Source organism: Electrophorus electricus, chromosome 4 (assembly GCF_013358815.1).
Source record: "Electrophorus electricus isolate fEleEle1 chromosome 4, fEleEle1.pri, whole genome shotgun sequence".
Lineage (NCBI taxonomy): Eukaryota > Metazoa > Chordata > Actinopteri > Gymnotiformes > Gymnotidae > Electrophorus > Electrophorus electricus.
In genome coordinates this window covers 14,754,845-14,776,415 of record NC_049538.1, presented here as the reverse complement: position 1 = coordinate 14,776,415, position 21,571 = coordinate 14,754,845, and the positions used below count along the sequence as shown (strand labels likewise).

At 39.6% G+C, this 21,571-nt stretch overlaps 2 protein-coding genes across 9 annotated transcripts; one reads left to right on the top strand and one right to left on the bottom strand.

The window, feature by feature from the left end:
• Positions 1-1,015: 1,015 nt before the first annotated feature.
• Positions 1,016-10,957, top strand: srpra (SRP receptor subunit alpha). Its single transcript, XM_027023700.2, has 14 exons — positions 1,016-1,311; positions 3,940-4,023; positions 4,173-4,336; positions 4,488-4,648; positions 5,674-5,833; positions 6,319-6,469; positions 6,681-6,799; positions 7,147-7,265; positions 7,693-7,779; positions 7,943-8,115; positions 8,762-8,975; positions 9,078-9,241; positions 9,884-9,982; positions 10,098-10,957. Exons 1-14 carry the CDS (start codon positions 1,189-1,191, stop codon positions 10,224-10,226), a joined length of 1,947 nt encoding a protein of 648 aa, XP_026879501.2. The 5' UTR covers positions 1,016-1,188; the 3' UTR covers positions 10,227-10,957.
• Positions 10,958-11,596: 639 nt separating this feature from the next.
• fam118b (family with sequence similarity 118 member B) lies at positions 11,597-21,085 on the bottom strand. 8 transcript variants are annotated; one of them, XM_027023707.2, is made up of 9 exons: positions 20,776-21,084; positions 20,107-20,148; positions 18,651-18,740; positions 17,936-18,188; positions 15,309-15,536; positions 14,911-15,039; positions 12,826-13,123; positions 12,475-12,540; positions 11,597-12,227 (listed from the first exon to the last, which is right to left on the bottom strand). In XM_027023707.2, exons 3-9 carry the CDS (start codon positions 18,731-18,733, stop codon positions 12,214-12,216), a joined length of 1,071 nt encoding a protein of 356 aa, XP_026879508.1. In that variant the 5' UTR covers positions 18,734-18,740; positions 20,107-20,148; positions 20,776-21,084; the 3' UTR covers positions 11,597-12,213. The 8 variants fall into 8 exon arrangements, with proteins under 8 accessions (XP_026879508.1, XP_026879506.1, XP_026879505.1 ...); XM_027023705.2 differs by having other exon boundaries at positions 20,837-21,084; XM_027023704.2 differs by having other exon boundaries at positions 20,872-21,084.
• Positions 21,086-21,571: the final 486 nt, after the last annotated feature.

The following is a 21,571-nucleotide window of genomic DNA, read 5'->3' as shown; positions in this document are numbered from 1 at the left end:
TAAACCTAGCTATCTGACTGCTGGGTGTACGCTTTAAAATTTCGTGATTACGCGAAAGCAAACAAAGGCTGAAAGTGATTTTAAAATTTTAAAATATTACAATGTAATAACATGCACGTTGCATTAGCTTATGGTTTATGACCATCTTGTTCATCTTAAAGTAGCGTAGGATAACTTAATGTGTCTAGCTAGCTAATGCCTAGCGCGCTAAGATAAGTACCTTGTCAATTAAATGAACTTGCTAATGTTAGCTAAGGTTCTACCAAAAGGTTTAGCAGCAAACTACATAACTGAATATCTTCATAAAATCAAGGAAAATTTCGTTTGCACTTTCTAGGCAGGAAGTGAGCAGTTGACTACATTTGATGTTGCATTTTATGTTGCACTTTCATATCTGGCGTTTACTGTAAATGCAGGGGGACGCATCTAATCCTGACGACGACGAAAACTTAGAACAGATGATTCTTTCATGTTTTGTCATAAAATCCTAACTTTAATTAACAAAACAGCAGGGGGACCGTCCGTTTATTTTTTTTTTCTCACATAGGGAAATACCCCTCCGTTCTAACACTGCGGAAAGAGTAAATCCATCCAAGGGTGCATCCGCTTACCAATCCAAATGCATCCACCATCGTGTTTAACAGTTGTTAACAGTTTACAAAGTAAAAGCCCCTTTGGCTTTTCAGATACGACGTACGTCACAACATTCGTCCAAGCAGAACTTGTCTTCCTTTCCAGGCCTCCAGATGCGCACGTGGGCATTTTTCACCCCGTAGCTAAGCAACCATATTTCACTGCTGGTGGGTCGTTCCTGTAGCCTTCATTGAGAAATTTCTATATAATCTAGCTAAATCAAATTACAGATATAGGTAATTAATTCAAATGTTAAGTGTCAAATTAAGATATATCTAAGCTATATTTAAAACAAATTTAAAAAGCACATATCGTCATTAATGAACACATGACATGGGAGCGTCACGGGGGGAAAAAAACGTCATTTCCTGGTTTTGCGACTGACGTGTCTAACGCCGAGTTGTAGTGGCCTGGACTCCAGGTTAGCTGGCTGGCAGGCGGAAAAGACGCAACTCAAAGGAAAGTTTACGACATATTTATTTTATACGTTTTCTTGCCATTTTGTTAATAATTGTTTCTCTATTAATAGTATTAAGCTAAGTCTGAGTTGGCAAGATGCTGGACTTCTTCGCCATATTTAGTAAGGGGGGTATAGTGTTGTGGTATTTTCAGGGGGCCGGGGTTTCGGAGTCCTTCGCAGGCCCCGTCAACGCTCTTATCCGCTCTGTAATCCTACAGGTAAGAGCCCTTTAACACATGTCGCAGTCAGAACCACAGCAGGCAAATATGATCTCCTACGCAATTTTGCCCCGTGTGTCATGTGTTTTCTTCCCTATGCTAGCCAGCACCTTAGACTTCCCAGTGCCTCTCACATTTTAATTTAGATATCGTAACTAATGCTGCGTTTGGGTGCTCATCGGACAATTGTGTAAAATATGGTTACTAGTAAATGCGACTCCATTCAGTTCGGGTGCTTGTCGGAAGATACACCAACTACACGTAAAAACCATCGAGGTCCATTAAGAAACTCATGCTGCTCTTTTCAAATTTCACAGAAAAACGAGCAGAAGCGCATCAGGTAGCTATGTATTTGTTTCACGACAAGATACACACACACACACACAAAGTTCGCCATTTTTTCTCTTGGAGAAGGTAAAGGGTCGCGGTGGACGTCACATATCCTCTATCTAGCTGTAGTTTCATACTTTATCGGCAGTTTGAGTGCAATTTACAAGTGAAACAAACGGTATTTGCCAGTTACCGACAGCACCCGAACGCAGCACACACTTGGCTTTCTTTCGTTAGCTGTTGTATTAATCAAGATCATTTTACACCTGTCCGATAGGAAATACCTGGTCTCATACTGGCCCAAAATTTTCATGCCTCAAAACTAACTGGCAACATCGTAGATTGAGCAATAGTGCACATAAGTAAATTAATCAAAAACAATTTTTTAGAAAAAAATTTATTTCGTAAAGGGATCATAGATTTGCTGAATTGATTGCAATTCTTATCCCCAGCACTTTTCAAAGCAAAGTTACATGGCAAGATGTGAGAGAATAGGCCCAACACTACTGTTGTGAGAAGTTTAGCTTCAAATGATTTGTAAAATCACATCATGACACAAAACAAAGTGTGTTATGTGATTGCTTTATGAGGGCAAATATTGAAAATGCTTTGATTTGTAATAGGATATGGTTTGCCTTGGACAGCTCCATAGTTTCATTTAGCAAATGCAGTTACTGAAGCAAAACTTCATTTCTGTTAACAGAAGTTACCTTTACCTCTGAAAAATTAGAGACTCTGACTCAGTTCTTTTTTTTTTTTTTTCCCTGGTTTTTGGAAGCCTGACTTGAGTTTTAACAGCAACTTCAGTAGAATTAAAAACAAAATTAGAATTGACTATATCAGCATACCTCGTCCATTCACTTTTGCCACCTTGAGTGGAGAGAAACAGTTCGCAGCCATGTCGAGCATTTTTTAAATGTACTTAATTCTGACCCTGTACTGTTTCAAGTTCGAGTCGGTGGTTTGCTGTGTTGATTGCTGAAGGAGCTACATCTCAACCATATAGTAATGACAGAGCTACTACTACAATTATTTAATTAACCTATCCTAAAAAATTAGCTCCACTGTTTTTTAGTGTGTCATGTTCTCTCAAGTGCAGAAATGTGAAAATTTATATGATTTGAAGTTGTCTCTGCCAAGGACATTTTACAGGGTCATTATAACTGGATTAATTAGTTTGTGGCAATTTTACTGAGCTCTGAATAATGTATTCTAAAACACTACTTATAGCTTCAAATAGCTTATATCTTATTGTAAGGTAAATCTTGATTTTAAAACTAAATTGTAAACATTTGACATAAGATGACTGGCTTTAATACAGTTTGCACAAGTAAATTACTTATCACCTTGGACTATGCAGTTCTGTCAGACCTGATATGTAGAATTTCTTCTATATCTGTTTAAAATTTCCTCTTTGATTCATTTACCCATGTGCACCATTGCTCAGTCTACAGTATTGCCAGTTATTTTTGAGGTATATGGTATATTGGGCCTTAATTACAAGACAATAGGCTTTCATTATGCACCTGAAATTTCCCCTTTGTAAAGTGTGTGCATGGTGTTTCATGTTGCCAGATGTGATGTATGATATCAATATGGCCCTTACTAAAATCAAATTATCCTCACACAGAGGCCTATTTCCTGTTGGAAAATATCCTATGTCTGGCCTGTGGTTATTTAAAATCTCACATGAGCTATTTTTTCCAATTAATTTGTGTAATATCACTGACTGACAGATTTGATTGATAAAATTTAAAAAAAAAAAAGCCAAAATAAGGAGATTTTCCTTAGAGTAGAAATGTAGCCTAGTTAATTTGCATATTGAAATGATATTATACACTAGGAATGAACTGAAATAAATATATTACTGAGTAAATATTTTAATTATTTGAATCAAATTTTTACATTCACAATAATTAGGATGAGAAACAGAATTTATGATCCATTTTCATTTAGTTCAGCCATGTCTGTAAAACAGTGTGTGCAGCAAATGGGCACCGTGATCACTCTCTTTATGAATAAAGAACCAACTTCAGCCAACAAATAAGAAGCTGTGAATAAATAACTAATTTCAGTGTCATGAAAGATGGTAATGTGAACTTGCAAGCAAACAGCAATATTGAAAAGCATCATGAAATCAGACCATAACTTAAAATAGATTAGTGTTTCTCATATTTAAATAGTTACTTATAGCTAACATTACAAATCCCTTTAAAAATCCTATTGGTAAGCATGCAAGCTATAGGCAGAGAGAATGATTGTTTTTCTGAAGCACAGTTAAATGCTTCATGTTTGCAGGAGCGCACTGGACATAGCTCCTTCACTCACAATGCCCTGAGTCTGAAATACAAGCTGGACAACGAGTTTGAGCTTGTGTTTGTGGTAAGTGTTTAATTGTCATGAAAGGGCTTTCAGAGCATACCAATGATTTTGATGCTGATGTCTGTCTGTCCACTTTTGCTGCTGATCCTTTAGAACTTTTCAGTATGAACTTTGTGTTGTGACTTTTTTTTTTCTTTTTTTTTTTTTAGGTGGGTTTTCAAAAAATCTTGACGCTCACGTATGTGGACAAGTTCTTAGATGATGTTCACCTTCACTTCAGAGATCGTTATAAGAATGAGTTGGAACACAAAGGGGACCTTAAATTCTTGGTCAATCGTTTTGAGTTTGAGGATGACTTCCTTAGGCTTCTGCAGTAAGCCTCCTAAGAATTCCCGTAGCATGAAACCGGGCAGCAACATAATTCATGCATCTCCTAAAATCTTTCATTTTTATTTATTTTTTATTCTTAAGCAATGTTATCATGGCTTCTAAACGTGTGTGTGTGTGTGTGTGTGTGTGTGTAGTGAAGCAGAAGGGGAAAGTGTAACTAAACCCCAAAAGGAAATGAGGACTTATTATAAGTCCCAGAAGTCTCAGAAAACTGTGAAGTCTATGATAGAGACAAAAGGTGGAGACAAAGGGAAGGAGCAGACCAGCAAGAAGAATAAGAATGCTAAAAAAGAAGGTGAGATTATTTAGATCTTGATATTATTTTAATATCCAGCATTCAGGCTCTCTGAGATGCTTTATCCTTATTTGAGGAATGCACTGTCAGGATGGTCATACACGAGCAGTGGGTGCTGCATCAAGCAACCAATTTCCACTAGATTATATCCTAAATCAATTTTTGTACCCCCTCCATACCTGAGCCAAGTGTTCACAACCTCACAGGAAGCTGTGATGTACAGCTGTGATGTACAGTTATAGCGAGAATGTGGCATCCTTTAAGTTAGCTTGGGCAGAATGCAACACTGTGTATGCTCACTGATGTTGGAATGTGCTTTATTTAAGATGTTCCAGATCCACACAGTCTGCAGCAGGTTCCAGTTTTTTAGATTTCAGATTATTCGTTTAGTATATTTGCATGGTCTGCGTTTCCAGAGATCCTCCTTGCAGTCCAATGCAAACCTAAATGTCATTTATAATGCAACGCTTTTATGTTTACACATTTTGAAGCTCATGTAAAGTTTGCATGGTTGATGATTATTGAAATGGCCATTTTCAGGTCTGTAATCTGCTTGAATTGATGTGGAGAGTTTGCATTGTATGTGGAGGAATACGAGCTTCTGCTAGGAATTAAAGAGGATGGTCCTCTAAGAGAAGAGAACTTTGTATTTCACTCTAGACATTCTACACTGTTGTGGGCTTTTTTTTGTTTTTGTTTGTTTGTTTGGGGGAGTTTTCCCCCAGAAGAGAGAGACAACCATAACACTGCCTGTTTTTACTTGTGGACATTTCATCACTGTTGTTCTGACATTCTGGATGAACTACTGAACTGTCTGTGCTTTAGCAGCAATTCCACAAAGGGATAAATGAGAGCTACAACAAACACAAGTAGCACCAAAGGGGCTGAGGCTCCTGTTTAGAATGAGATCAGAGTAACTGGTCCAAAATGTCACGGATTCACTGCTAGCAATGACTGTGCTTGAGTGAACTGCTTGGTTAAGAGGTTTTTGTTTTATTTGTTGTCATCTCTCCCCCACCTTGTAGCTGAATCAGGAGGGTTGGAGCAGGCCAGATCTGGTTCTCAGAGTGTCGCTAAGAAAACGGTGGAGAATGGGAACCAGGCTCTGACTCCGCAGGAGATCATTCAGAGGAACCGTGACAAGTTCTTCCAGAAGCAGATGGTTGGCCGAGCTGAGAAAGCGAAGTAAGTACATCAGTCTCGTGTGGGACAGAATAGAGTCTCCTGTGTGATTATTAAACAAACAAAAAAAAAATCTCTGAATTATCCACCTATTTCCATTATTACATGGTCATGTGTTCTGTAGAGGTCTGGATTTCAACTGCATCTGAAATGAGACCATGTAGCCATTTTAGGTCTGACTTGGAGGAAAGTTTAAAACAAAACCCAGCATTTATGGGTTTGGCAAGTTAAACAATTCATAAATACATCGTCTATATAAAAACGCCCCCTTTTCATAACATTCAGAGGTTGAAATGGTAACACTGAAATGTATTTTGTTTGTTACAGATATATGAAATTTGAATTCAAAGAGTCAATTTCTCTCGTGAACTGTTTTCATAAAGGACTAAGTTTAGGAAAGTTGCAATTGCTCACCCTTGTTTTGGTTCACACATTAGAAATTGTACAGTTGCAGTGTGTTAAATGAGTTCGCCTGTTTCTGCTGGTAGTAAGTCCCCAAAACCCCAGCAGCGAAAGAAGAAGGAGAACAGAGAGTGGGACATGCAGGGTACCAACCCCAAGGTTCTGGACTATAGTCGAACTGATGGCATTGGTTCCCATAACAATCAGGGACAAGACCAGGAGGTCTCAGCCGAATCAGTAAGGATCAAGTTATGAATTGTCCTTATGCTAGAAGTACCATAACAATTTTTAAGTAAGAAGACTGAACACAAAGCCTAGTTTTTTTTAAGTTTTGAATAATGTTTTTAATGTGTTCTAGATGTTAATTTTTTTTCTTCAGGCTTACCTAAAACAAAGCAGGTGAGTGCTCACTTTTACAGGTGCATTACGAGAACCTGTTCTCTCCCAGCAAATCCAGGTGGGCTCTATGAAGGGTGACCTACGTGATTTCGACTACAACTCCTCAGAAGACGAGGAAGAAGAGGAGGAAGAAGAGAGAGTTGTGGCTGCTGAAGTCAGCAGGAAAGGGTGAGGCATTACATCAATTTTTAGGTGCTTTGTTCACTAATGGCAGCTCATTTCTTGGTAATTAAATGCTTAGGGTTCTGTATTCTTAATATAGAGGAATACATGAATGCTTATGAATGCTTATGAATGGGAACACATCCCATTCTTTCTTCCTGCCAGCTACATCATCTTGCTACAAAAGTCATATATGACTTCATAAATTACAACATGGATATCAGAATAAAACATGGGATATAATTTTGTTTTCTTTCTGTTTCTTGCACTCACAGTAGGTACATGAAGTATTCTTTGCTGAATTAATTTCTAAATTGAACAGGAATTAAACAAAGGCACTGGTCTTTCCACAGGGCTACGAAGGGTGGTTTTGGTGGTATGTTTGGAATGCTGAGAGGTCTGGTTGGCTCAAAGACTCTGAGCCAGCGGGACATGGAGCCAGTTCTGGAGAAGATGAAAGACCACCTCATAGGTACAGCAACTCCCTCCCACCCCCATCACTTCCCTCCATAGTTTTCAAACTGCTCTCTAGGGCACTGAGAGTGAGTGTGTCTGCAGTTTAGTGGCTGCACAGTGAATAGTGGCTGAACAACAACTATCAGCAGTATTGGAAGCCAGATTTCCAGAGACATGAAAAGAAAGCGTTCATCAAGAGATGGTTTTGGCCCTGGTTTGAGTTTTGTCATTAGCATTTAAGATGCCTCATAAAAATGGTCGCTATATCTTCTGAAATCTTTTTAGTTATTAATTTATTGCTAAAATAACACTAGAGTAAGCTGCATCACTAATATAAGATTTTGTGGCACCCTGTTGAAGATCTTTTTGATTTACCAATGACCAAAATGCATTGAATCCAGTTCTTTCCCTTATATTATGTTGTCTCTTCTTGTGTACCCAAGCTAAGAATGTAGCAGCCGACATTGCCTCCCAGCTCTGTGATTCTGTCGCCAAGAAACTGGAAGGAAAAGTCATGGGCACTTTCACCAGTGAGTATGTCTGCAAAACAGACCCATACTCACCAGTGAGTACATATTCAAAACAGACCCATACTCACCAGTGAGTGCGTCTGCAAAAAGAGTCTGATTATAATCCATTTTTTCTTGTTCCTGTCCCTTTCGCGTTGTGATCATTTTCTTCGTCTCTGCCCAGCTGTGGCCTCTGCTGTGAAGCAGGCTCTGCAGGACTCTCTGGTGCACATCCTGCAGCCCAAGCGGAGGGTGGACATCCTGCGAGATGTTCTGGAGGCCAAAGCTCAGCGCAAACCCTTCGTCATCACCTTCTGTGGGGTCAACGGGGTCGGCAAGTCCACCAATCTCGCCAAGGTCTGGACAGCAGTTTCCAGTAGCTCTATATGATGCAGTACCATGTTTTTATTTAATTTAGACTCATTTTTGTTACAAAGGTGGTTTTGTGTTCAGAGAGTACTTTCAAGTTTATACTGAGTCTTCGTAGCCATAAATGGTCCAGTAAATCCAAAATAACCAACACCTGTAAATTAAGCACATTTGTCTTAGTTTTGACATTTAATTAGCTAGCCAATGCTCTTAGTTCTGAAATATATTACAAGTGTGTCGTCTTACATATCTACAGACATGCCAGGCATTTCAAAGAGAGAACTGAGATGTCTGTCTCTCATATGATTGTTTTGGGTATCTGTATCGGGTCTAAGTGCTATTACCAGATAAGGGATGTTTTTGTGTTCCTGACTGAAGAGTTTTTAAATGTTAATTTATCTTAATAGAAACAAATAACTATTTCAAATTTTTACATGAACTAGGTGTCATGTTTATACATCACATTGCTTTTTCAGGAATAATGATTCAAAACACTGTTACATGTTCTCAAACTCATGTTTTGTGGAAGGTCTGTGTTAATGAACACAAAATGCAGAATGGAATAGACAACTGGGCTAATAAAACACGTTTTCAATAACTAAATCAGATAATTACATGTGATGCCTGCCGGCAGATTTCCTACTGGTTGATTGAGAACGGCTTCAGCGTGCTGATTGCTGCGTGTGACACATTTCGTGCGGGGGCAGTGGAGCAGCTGCGAACTCACCAACGGCGACTCAACTCACTCCACCCACCAGAGCAGCATGGAGGACGGCCTGCCGTCCAGCTCTTTGAGAAGGGTTATGGAAAGGATGCTGCTGGCATTGCCATGGAGGCTATCACCTATGGTAACACCATAACAATGCAAAACCAAAACAAAACACTTAGCCACTAAACTGGTCCAATAAAATATACATACTCATTGTTTATTTTACCTGTGTGTCTCTCAGCCCGTAATCAGACTTTTGACGTGGTCCTGGTGGACACGGCCGGTCGCATGCAGGATAATACCCCGCTGATGACTGCTCTGGCCAAGCTTATCGATGTTAATACCCCAGACCTGGTGCTGTTTGTTGGAGAGGCTCTGGTGGGGAATGAGGCTGTGGATCAGCTGGTAAGATCAGCACCATGCCCTTATGACCACATATGGTATGCCATAGTTTTTTGCCAAAGAGAAAAATTGATTTTTCTAAAATTGCCCATCACAGAGGTAAACAAAAATGTTGCAAACATTGAGTTTTGTCCCAAGTAAATTTTTCTCCCAACTCTCACTCTCATTTGAAACATGAGGTTGTTTGAAAGAGGTTTTTCCAGCTTATAATGGGTTACTCCTGTTTATCCCTGAACAATGCTTACAGAGCATGCAGGGATGTGACTGCTACAGCCAGCCTCAAATAACTGATGACATTTTAATGTGCTGTAGTTTTAGCTGGCACATATTCATATTGCCTTTAACAGTCTTGCAGTAGATTCAGTGACATTTAGGTGAAACAAAATCTTATTAGGTTTTAAATCTTTTTATTGATCACAGGGTGCCATTCATTTTTTTCCATAGAGAAAAACACTTAACTCCCAGAGCTCTGATATGGGCATGATAGCTGGACGATTCATAGTCTCATTGGTCTGTTGAACTCGGGTGTTAGGGAGACTGCCCAATGATATGTATCCCAATTATGTACAGAATTCATGATTGTGTGTATGTATTTGGAAATTTAAATCTGGTCTGAAGAATCTCTCTGCTGTGAACTGTGTGCAGGTTAAGTTCAACCAAGCACTGGCCGATCATTCTAAGTCTGACCGGCCAAGGCTGATCGACGGTATTGTTCTCACCAAGTTTGATACCATTGATGATAAGGTGAGACTTTCCTCTCATTTGTTTACTATTAATTTGTTTACTTATAGTATTTGTAAGTGATGAAAAGGCTTTAAAAAGGAAATGATTGCAGGATTATTTTTTGTTTTTCCTGTAGGTTGGTGCTGCAATATCCATGACATACATCACAGGTCAACCCATCGTGTTTGTGGGAACTGGACAAACCTACAATGACCTGCGCAGCCTCAATGCCAGAGCTGTAGTGAATGCGCTCATGAAGGCCTAATGGGGGTGTGCCCACTGGCTCACATGCCACAGTGCCCACTTGCATCCAATTCTGGATGAGCAGGGTCTGCTTAGCCTTCCAACTAAAGATCACATCTCCTGAACTCCAGTTCTCATGTCTCAGCCCTTCTTGAAGGGGTTCAAACAGTGTTGCAAAATTTGTGGCGTTTTTGTTGGGGGGTTTTTTGTTTGTTTTTTGTGGTATTGTAGATATTTTCTTAAGTTAAAAGATTTTGACATTAGGCTTCAAAAGCTCAACTCTGACCTAGCCTCTCTTGAAGGCCTTAGTAATTAAAAACTGTTGCCCTGCCTACAGAAAGTTTCTTCAGACTTCACTTGACAGTTCATCCATTTGAGGTTTCTACCAGCTAAAAGGTGGAATGTTTTGTTTTGTTTTTTTTTCTCCCCAATTTCATATGAAGGCACCCCAGGACCGACCCTGTCCAAGCGTTAGTGGTATACATATTGGATAGCTATCCTTGCAAGCACTGGTTTTGAACCCCAATACTGCTCAATCCTGCCTGACCTTCCATTCCAGTCTGTCCATTATAGCATTTGGATCTGGACTCTTGTGCACACACAAGCTGAGGAAGAGGAGGATATGTTGATGAGAGAAATTACTGAACTGTCCTCCTGTTCTTGCTCTGTGCATGCAGCCCAAATGTTCTTATACTGTCTGTCCCAAACATCGACATGGATCAAATATAATAAACAATCTTAATATATTCTAAATGTATTTGTTTGTTTCTCATTTGTCACAATTTGGTCACACTAGCTCAGGCATGTTTTTGGGAGAAATGTTGCAGGTTGGCAGTAAGAAGCACAGGTCCTGACAAAGCATTGGGCCTTTACAGTGCATGGTAGCGAACATCTACACTGAAAGGTGGGGACACTCACAAATGCCTACCAAGCTGCACTTCATGTTTCTCTCTTAAACTGTAGATACCTTCCCACTCACCCATCTAAGACAGTTCTCTTTACTACTCACTAGATGTCCTAGTTCACCATGGTGGCAGATCTTTTTAATTGGTTTAGTAACCGCTGCTCTGCCTAACACCATTTGAGCTTTGTATGTTGTGATGCCAGTTTAATTTCTGTACCCTGCTAAATACAGACATGTCTTCATGTTCACCTCTTGTTAATCTGCAGAGGACTGAATGTAGTGTGACATGTCAAGATGAGAGAATGTACATTTCCTAAATCTAAAGCATGCATGATTGCCTCTTTTCAGTTACACAAATAAGTATGATTAACCTCATACATAATTATACAGCCTTTTACTTCTTAAAATGGACATCCCTGTACCAGTTTTCTGCCATTTTTAAATTCATAACTGGTAATGTTACATAACCTAATAAATAAATTACACAGTACCAAATAAGTGGTTTTATTTTAAAATATTTATAAATACCCATTACAGAACATCTTGACAAAGACAAACAGTAATAAAAATACAAAATGCCTTTAAGGAAATGTTTGACAATGCTACACCTGATCCTCATCACTTAGGTAGTCATAAAAACAATGTGTCCAATAAAGAGGGCTGAGGCTCACGGTTAAAATTCCTTTTAGTAATTCTGCCATTTCAGCAGGATCTGTGGGTCTGTGCAGTCTGCTGATGAATGTCAGAGCCCCATGATTTCCACTGTCCATATCACAGATGAACATGCCTGAATGAGATTAAATTAATTTTTTCATGTTAATGCATAGTTATTGCAGCCAATCACTGATTTCTGGTTGGTTTGGCATTACTGAACAGCACTGTATTCCACCCGACAGTCAACCCTGCTTCCAGAGCATATTTTATATCAGACCTTTACATCAAAGCTGATTTTATGCTGTGCAACTGTGGTGGAGTCTTTCCCTTTATACCAAACATTTTAGTGAGGATGTAGAGTCTGGGAGTCTCCTGTGAGTCAAGACCAGTCCCACCAGACCAGACTGAAGGGGGTGGGGCATCTGAGGTGAACTGGTGAATGTCTAGACTGTCACAAGTGATGGTCTGGACAGAGAGAAAGAGAGCTGCATTTATAGTCCAGCAACAACAGCTCCGTTCACTACTGGAAGCCACAATATGCAAGGACTCAGCTGCAAGGTGGTGGAAATATATTTTAGATATTACTTGTAAAACAAAAACAACAAGTGGGTGGGCTCAGATCAAATGGTAGAAGCATGCACTGCGCAAGAGGGGATATATTTGACAGAAATGCATTTTGGCATGCAAGTCAGATGTCAAAGAAAATCCTAACCTTGCAGGAGGCCTCTTTGTGCAGTAAAGCCATTTTCGTTTTCCTCTGCCTCTTGTACGGGAAATCCTGCAAGAATTAGAACAAGATATCGGCACACAGCGGGCTCCAAAACACACTGGTGCATCCAACTTTGCGTCTCTCCAGGCCTAGCCTTCCGTTCATTATTTACCTCATTGTGAACATAATCCAGCACGTTTACAGAACATTAAAATGTCACAGGATACTCACCTTCAGGGCTGGATTTGGTTTACAACATTAATAAAAGGATTCAAATGTAATAACTTACCGTTTTGTATATCTAGAGGTCTTTTTTTCCCCTTAAAACAAAAAAAAATCATAATTTGCACTCACCACAGCCATTGCTCAACACATCTCTGTTGCAGATTTCATTGGCCAGACGCTCGAAGTACTCAGGCAGGTCAGCGTACTCGTTGCCATAAGAAATGACCTTAATGCCTTTGTCAAGCATGTTGTCACGGAGCTTCTTGAACTCTCCCACATTCTCTCGGCGCACCAGCATGAAATGCTCCAGGTCTGACTTGTGCTTGACAGCCTCTAGAAACAGTGCCTGGAAGGTGGTGTCGTCCACTGTGCGCCCACAGCCCAGGAACACAAACGACTTGGTCTCATAGAGCTTCTGGATCTCCCTCTGCAACAGAGGCCGACAGGCCAGAGAAGTACGCTCAGGCAGAGCAGACCGCTTACAGACAAGAGACTGCTCAAGGAGAGTAGAATGCTCCCTGCAGTGTGTCCACCAGCCAGCACACTCACCCAGATCTCAGTGTGACATCTGCAATACAGCTGCTCTCACACACTTTTTGCTTTTCAACCAGTCATGGCCAGTGCACTGGAAAGTCTAAAAAACTAATTCAATGAATCGTCTACTTATCAGACCCTTCAGCAAGAATTATATTAACCTCTGTAACAGAATCGAAAATGACCTTCAAAAGGCATTTTATATAATAACTCTGTACTCCAGAACCTTGCATTTGAAAAGCTCCAATGATGAGTGGAAGTACAAATTACAATATTTATACTATATTGTGAACCTGTTGGAATGATTTAGACATGAATAGCTCCTAGAATGTGATGATCTTTCTCTTAGTCAAAATAATAAATAGACCGTTACATTTAACAAGCAAAACAAAATTTAACCTCGACATATCTTTACTGAACAACCAAAGTCAATAGAAAAAAAAAAAAAGAATGTACACTCCTCCATTTAGTAACTAGTTTAATCTGCTTAATTGGCCATCGATTGCTTTCTGCAGCTGCACAGAAGTCTTTTGTGGGATTCACTTCGTGAATATTTGCGGGATTTCTTGCTCTAGGATATCCTACCCCAGATTATACCAAACAGGAATGCACAGGACTGACTTGTCCTTTACAAAATACCTCAGTCAGTCCACAAAATGTTCTCAGTGCTGCCAAACCTGCAAGTTGGTCTTTAGCAAAACTAAGCACCAGATTAATAAGAGTAATAGACATAGCAATTCATTATATTGTTGATGCCGATGGCGGACCGTCAGATATGCAGCATTCGGATTTGCAGTCAACGGGTGTTAATGGTATTCGGAAATGTAGCTAAATAAAAATCACATACAGCAGAATTGCATTGATAAACCAAGAAAAACAGTCCTCAACTTCTTCCCTATATGGTACGGTGGACTAATAACAGTCCAAATCCATAGAAAACCTATTGCAACACTTTTCTTGGCTCTCTGATACGTCTTTTGATTGGCCCACATGACACTCAAAGTATTTTGAATGACCATATCACACTTGCCCAGAACTTTGATGAGCAAGTAATCAAAATTGCACAACTTTTGCAGGACATGTCAAACCTACAGCACAGTTAAATGGCAACCCTATTAAAATTGTCCCATTTTCACCCAATCATGGCTGGGTTTCCCAAAAGCATCCAACACTAAGATCATTGTTAAATGGTAGAGCAAGTATCACACTGAACACTTTTATTTAAGATGATCTTAACAGTACAGTGCTTTTTGGGAAACAGAGTCGAGTTTCATAAAGGTTTAAACTTTTTCTTCAGTTTAAAGTGTTCTTTGTTGTTTGTAAAAGAAGATAAGGTTACATTTTAAGAGAGTCATTTATGCAGAAAACTGTATATGTCTTACATCTGATAGCTACTGCAAAACATTAGATTCCAGAGGTTTGTCATGAATCTACTGACATCAGTACAAGTGATTAAGAGGTTGATCAGAAGATTAAGTGACAGACTCCCATGATTCACATGTGCCGTGTCACTGAGTGGATGGGTGTTGTAAACAGCACCAGGATATTCCACTTCTGCAGTAATTTCGATGTGAGCAAACCGATAGCAGATTACAGCACTGAGGAGGGTCTAAATCGACCTGCTGGACTCTGTCTGCTGAAAAGATAGTGAGAAGTAGATAAGACAAAGCCTCCGTTTACCATGACTTCTGTGTTTCTCAGAACATTCTGGTAGCCAGCAGGATGCAGTACAATGCCGCTGGGGTTTGTGTAAACACCATGGATATGGAGTACACTCAGTCTCCTCTTCTCCTGAGCCCATTCCAGGACCTACACACACACACAAAAAAACACAACCAAGTTTCCTAATTCATTTTATTTTAAACACCTTTGGCCAAGATCATCTGTGATCAATGCCTGATTGAGACATTGCAAACATCTATACTTTAGGTATCAAGCATGTAATAAAAACAGTCAACCTATAAAAACCAATATCATTAATACCTAATAAAACAAATATCCAAATTATTAACTAATATTTTATCAGATTAAGAAAAAAGTCCAAGCCCAGACACAGGTGCATCGGACTGGAGATCTACCTTCTTCTCGTCTGTAAGGTCCAGGGACTCTAGCTTGGTGCCCTGGTGGGCTGCATAGATCTCCAGCAGATTGTCGAAGTTTGTGGTGAGGACCAAAGCGCCGCTTTCCATCAGCTGCAGGACAGAGCGCAGCAGGTGCTTCCCCGCGTGCTCCATCTTGCACTCGAGGTCATCGAACACCTCATACAGGCAGTCCTTGAAGAAGGTGGAACGAACGTTCCCCGTCCGCTGTACACAACAGAATGGGATGCAACAGTGTAACAATTAAATGCTGAACTACAACACTTGGACCCTCTCAGCTGGACCACCGCAACCACGGCATGAAAAACGATTGTACTTCTATAGTAATTAGGACATATATTACTATGTACAGTGAAAGGTATATTAATTACAACAACCAAGAATACTTCTGGATGCCAGTGTGTCAAACAGGAGTTCATTTACAGCTACATTCTAGAGACTGCACTTTGAAATAATATTTCACACCTAAACTGACAGCATCCAGTTTATAAATGCAATCCCCCTGCAGGCATTAAGATAAATGATATGTTCTTGAAAGATCTGAACATATGTACACAGCACATAGCGATGAGCTCAGCTGGAGAATTATTAAAAGCCAAGCACACAGCAAGAGCAAACACACAAAACACTGCTTTTAAATGACAAACACCCATAGGTCTGATATCTTTACACACAACAAAATAAGGGGTGTGAGGCAGCAAACAACAAAAACAATGTCTGGAGGAGAAACTTTTATACTCATTGCAGATATCGCTGCATTGAAGAAAATGTCAAGTCGCATTTATCCTTACTTTTAGTTTTAGTTTTAATCAGTGCCATCTCATGGACATTTGACACAAGTAGGCACCAAGTAGACAGTCAATGAAAATTCAGTAGGCAGTAAGTGGACCCCAAGCGGGTATTAAATGGTCACCAAGTAGTAACAAAGCGGAAACTACATGGAAACCAAGTGGACACTGTGGAAAGTCATAGTCCATGATAACCAACAGAGGACATATGACATAATTCAGACAGTACAGATCTGGAGATCTGAGAATCTAGAGTGTAAAGACCTGCAAAAGCACAAATTCAGCACAGCGTTTTCACAACTTGCATGTTAACTTGCCTCCCCACAACAGTGGGATACATGTACTGAGTCCGCAGTGTATTGTATAACGTCAGCGTAGTCATGATGCATTCCTATGTTGGTACAAGAATATTAATTACATTTATTGCAATAATCTTCATTGCAACCATATATGCTAAAATAAGAACAATGTTATTACTTGGCACAGTTCTCTGAGCTGCCATTTTAATATTTCAGCTTACTTAAGTGTTTCATTATTGTGTACTGTAGTGCATGGTGTATTGTGTTCTATTCTAATTTTCAAAAGTTACACCAACACAGACAGTTAGACACTGCTTTAAGACTGCTGTGGCCCAGGAGGGCATGATCAGATCAGCTTCCTCCTTGCCTCTCAACTCTTTCTGCACATACGCTCCTGAGTTGACCTGCTAGTGCTATAGGATTTCAGGGAATTATACCAGGTCACTCTAAGCACCACAAACACATTCCCTATGTCAAGAACAAATGCTCTCTATTGGATATTGATGTATAGATGACAATGATCAGAAGCAAAGTCCAGCAGTTTATAAGGCTGTTCTTCGTTGTTGTAAGTACTATTTGCCAATAAATACATAGAAAATGACCAAATATGCAGTATGCAGATATTGTTCCCAAGCTGTTTTACAAGACTGCCTGTTAAGGCCCCTGCCAAAAAAAAAAAAAGAAAAAAAAAAAAAAAAAAAGAACCCACCAAACAGAAAAAAGAGGGGGGGGGGGGGGTTTAAAAATGGAAAACCAGGGATAAAGTGCAGAGCTGCTTTTCCACCCAGTGCCAATAGAAGGTGCAATCACTCTGCAGCTTGAAGGTAGTGAATCATATGTTCATGTGCTTATGTCAACACAAGTAAGGCTTACATCAGTTTGATATCAACAACTGACTGGTTTCAGTTCATTTACAATGCAAAGTTAAGATACTATCTTATTTTGATTAAACATTTAATACTTTAATGAGCTTTTGGATGGAGGTGGATTAATCCAACACCACATCTTTCCCAGAATACACTCAACTGTGCAGTCATGGCAAACATGCCATCTGTGTTCCTCCAGTCAAAATAAGTTCTTAGAATGCACTGCAAATTTTTATTTTTATTTTTTTTTAAACAGCAAAGTCATGGAAGGAGGCCAGCTATTCCTTTATTTAGACTTTGCAAATGCTTGAGTTGAAACTGAAAAGGGGCAGATTATAGGAAAGGTCCTTTTCAGTATTAATAATTGGAAATAAACTGTGACTATAGGAACTAATGGCCAGCTTTACAAAGCCCTGTTGATCAATATCAATGAAGAAAAATGGCTAAAAGTAACAAAAATGACCCCCCCAAAAAAATAAAACCCTATGGTCCAGACCTAAGGTGAAAGGTCAGTCTACTAAGGAACAGACAGCTATTACTTGAGCATTTATTATCCCAGTCTGCATTTCCAAATGAGCTCAGACCCATCCTGTCTCTAAGGAGCATTTGGGAAACAAGATGAAATGCACCATTCCATGCGGAAAGCTCTTTACCGGAGAGAGTTTCTGGATTAGATCGTGGGCCACATGCACAAGGTTCTTGTCCTCCTGCAAGCTCTTCTGGAAGCGACGGCTCTCCTCCTCCTCTAGCAGGTCAAAGTCATTTGCAGCGTCCAGCAGTGCCTGGATCAAACCCTTCCAGGACCGCAGAGCGGGGACCTGTGGAGCCACCGCTGAGCTCACTCCTGTGCCAATCACCAGCACCAGCTCAGGGGCACGCTTCGTCTTCAGGCTGGGTAATAACTTTCTGTGGGGAAATAAGCAGGAACAAATAGGCACGAAGTGTATATATGAAATCAAAGGGAAAGCTGTGTCTATAGGGGGTTAATTGTAACTGTTTTTAATGTTTCTTTGTTGTCATTTGTTTTGGGTTTGTTAGGTTTTATTTTTTTCTACTGCACCGATAAAGGGAAACCCTCAAACACAGTCATGTTATAAAGAAAAACTAAAACACTCCCATGTAAGGTACATAAAATGATCTTACAAAGATGAACTCATTTTAATGTCAACTAATGAATGAGAGTTGTTCTCAGTACAGCCTTGTCATAGCTATGGGACTGAAATACAGATTAGTCCTTGGGATTCACTTTTTTTTTCCTTTTTTTTTGGATGAAAAAGATTTACTTTGTTAGAGACTATAATAACAGAGTATAAAAGTTAAAAAGGTGAAAGCCATATTTTGTTCTTCTTCGCTAGCCTTAATTCTTACCTGGCCTTTTTGGACGCTGTAACACCCTCCTCTGAGTCAGGGGCAGGTCGCTTCTCTGTCTTAACCACCACAACGGAGGCCATTCGACTCCTATAAAAGAGGTGTGTCAAAACATATGTCGCTAATTGGAACGGTGAGTGGTAAGGAGGCGGACGCATGTGCGGAGAAGAGCGAGATTAATTAGGGGCAAATCCAGATTCAGAGTCGTTAGGGTAGTCCAGGGTCACAGAGCCAACATAGAGATTCCGAGAATACATGACAACAAAGAAACAAAAGCACACGAAGGAAAACGGGGGAAGCAGGCTATAACAGAGGCTATGAAACGCGAAGGATGGGATAACCATACAGACTGGGAGGTACTGAGTACAAACTTACGGGTACGGTCTTTCAAAAACATACATCCATTCAATAAACAGCAAAGACACAGGGAACAAGACAGGATTAAAATACATGAAATTAATCAAGACTAGAAACGAGGAACAGATGTGGAAAACCAAACGAGGGGCGGAGAGAACAAAACTATGGAATGGAACACAAATACACACGACAGGGAAAACATGGCACAGGGAAACTGGGAGGGACTAACCGTGACACTAATGAACAAATGTCCAAATGTGTTAATTCAAATATAAACATATATTTATGCTACTGGACATAAATGCTCCTTCTAAAAGAATTTTGGTAAGACCTAAATTAATCACACTCTACAGCTAAGCAGTTTAATCCTTAATTGTTTTTCTCCACCAAGCCACTGAAAAGAAGGGATTGGGGAAGTGTACATTATCACTGCCTTTACATCCAATAATTGTAGGGCTTGCTGAATCAAACATAGTCAGCTAGCTAGCTTACGTATTAGTTATTAGTTACTTAACTTACTAGTTACCTACTAAATTATTAGTCCCTTGAATTACTGTAGCTACGTTCAGTCCCATTTCATCCACCTTGAATATATGCTTTATAGGCTGGTGCATATATTAAGTTAGCTACAGCGCTTAATATTGTTTACTTGAAGGAACTGTAGTTTAACAAGAGTCATTATAACGTAGTCATATGGTGACGTGTACGTTCTACCTACGAAAGTCTGTTTCAGACTTTCAAATAACTCTGATATTTTAAACATTACACTGATTTCACGCAGCCAGCAAACTTAAGTCCCCGAACAATAACCTATTCAGCGTTAGGCTTACATAGCTAGCGATAGTTGGCTAGCTAGCTAGCTAACAACCTATTTTAAATCGTTCTAGTTAGCTAGCTATTTAGGTTGCTATCTATTAAGTCGGTTGACAAACTGTGTTCGCGTTATCCATACTGTCTCACGGGTTATAGCTAAAAAAAATACAACATCGCTAGCTAACTATTTATATCACTCTTTTATCCTAGCAGCATCCCATCTTTGTTCAAAGCACAGTACAACCTTACGTTAGCTAACTAGGTTAGCTTATCTAAGTCAACTTACCAGGCAAAACACCTGTTGTGTTGGCAATATATGTACAATGAGCTATAAGGAAAGAAATTAAACACATGAATCAGCAAGCAGTGGGTTACTTGGCTCAAGTTAGGTAGGTCAGCTAACGCTAGTGAATACAAACCAGCAGGTGCTGTTGAACAATCTGATCAATAAAATATAGCTATTTAGCTAGCTAATAAGACAACAAACCTAGGCCATAAAGAAGAATAATTTAGATAGTTAACTAGCTAGCTAACCTAGCTAGCCTACTTGGCTACAAGTAAAGTTGGACTAAACAAATAAGATGCTAAATGCAGCTAACGCTGGCTAGCGAGCTAATTTAGCTATGCAGCTGCCACCAGATGTAGCGTTAACTGGCTAGTTATTACCCTCTAATACAGTAAACCGATCAGATAGCTAGAGTAAATGAACTAGTGATCAGATAGTTAAATTAACTAGTTAGAGATTTAACTAGCTAGCTAATTTAATTAGCCAAACTTCTCGAAAATGTCAAATTCTCTTACCCAGACGAAAACAAATTGATTCCTGTAATTTTGAATGTCAGATCAAAGATCCCTAAAATATTCCTTTTAGATGTTCGAATCAGCTAAAGAAAAATGTTTTGTCTTTGAAACCAATAGCTAAGTCATTTGCTTTACATAAGTATTCATTACTTACTTTAACTAACGGACGGTTTGCTGTCCTAACTGTAACTTATGTTAGCTATGTAGCTACTTGCCATAGATGACTCTGATCACCACCCCGTTCGCTTACATGTGCCGACGCTGTGAAGAAGTAGCGGCTTTGTGTAACGTTTTTCAGTAAAATAACCTAAACACTGCAGAAAATTCGCGCTAACTCGTTCGTCCGTTTCTTACTGACTCAAATTAAACACAAGTTGAGAGACCCACATTTTTTAACTCCACCTTCCTTGTTTAAAAAAAGAGTAGACGAGGGAGGGGGAGACAGTTCTATAACCCGCCAGGTTTAAGGTTTTATATTTTGTTAGCCATATCTCTTCGAAGTGTCACTGAACAAGGATCCAGTACTGGAGCCGTTATATCTCAAGAACGCAAGACACGCAAGTTAATTGATTAGTTAGCAAATTGGGAAGTACAGTTTAAAAAAATGTATAACAGCGTCCCTAAGTCATTTTCACAAGGCCTGAAGTCCATTTTTGAATTTTCAGTATTGTAAGTGATGGCGAAAATCACTTTAAGTATTTTTGGGAGACAGGAAAAATCAACAGATGGTGTGAGTGAAAACTGGACCTTTCAGTTGTACCTTTTATAACAGTCTAGTGTCACCAAAGGCAGACGATGTGCTCATTTAACTGAGGAGACATAATGTTGAAACCCCCACCCCACAATAAACTAGTTAATAGTACGCCGTGCACCGTTTTGGCCATGACATGGTGTACCCATGTGAAATGAGGCAGCAATTGGTTTATAGCTCCTTTGCAGGGGGACAGTCG

Excerpts from the sequence above, each read along its gene's own strand:
- srpra (XM_027023700.2), top strand. The coding sequence starts at position 1,189 with ATGCTGGACTTCTTCGCCATATTTAGTAAGGGGGGTATAGTGTTGTGG. Across the intron at positions 7,780-7,942 it reads AGTCATGGGCACTTTCACCA|CTGTGGCCTCTGCTGTGAAG; the intron begins GTGAGTATGTCT and ends GTCTCTGCCCAG. Across the intron at positions 9,983-10,097 it reads TTGATACCATTGATGATAAG|GTTGGTGCTGCAATATCCAT; the intron begins GTGAGACTTTCC and ends TTTTTCCTGTAG.
- fam118b (XM_027023702.2), bottom strand. The coding sequence starts at position 19,102 with ATGTATTTTAATCCTGTCTTGTTCCCTGTGTCTTTGCTGTTTATTGAA. Across the intron at positions 18,189-18,650 it reads ACAGCGTCCAAAAAGGCCAG|AAAGTTATTACCCAGCCTGA; the intron begins GTAAGAATTAAG and ends ATTTCCCCACAG. Across the intron at positions 15,040-15,308 it reads ACCTTACAGACGAGAAGAAG|GTCCTGGAATGGGCTCAGGA; the intron begins GTAGATCTCCAG and ends GTGTGTGTGTAG.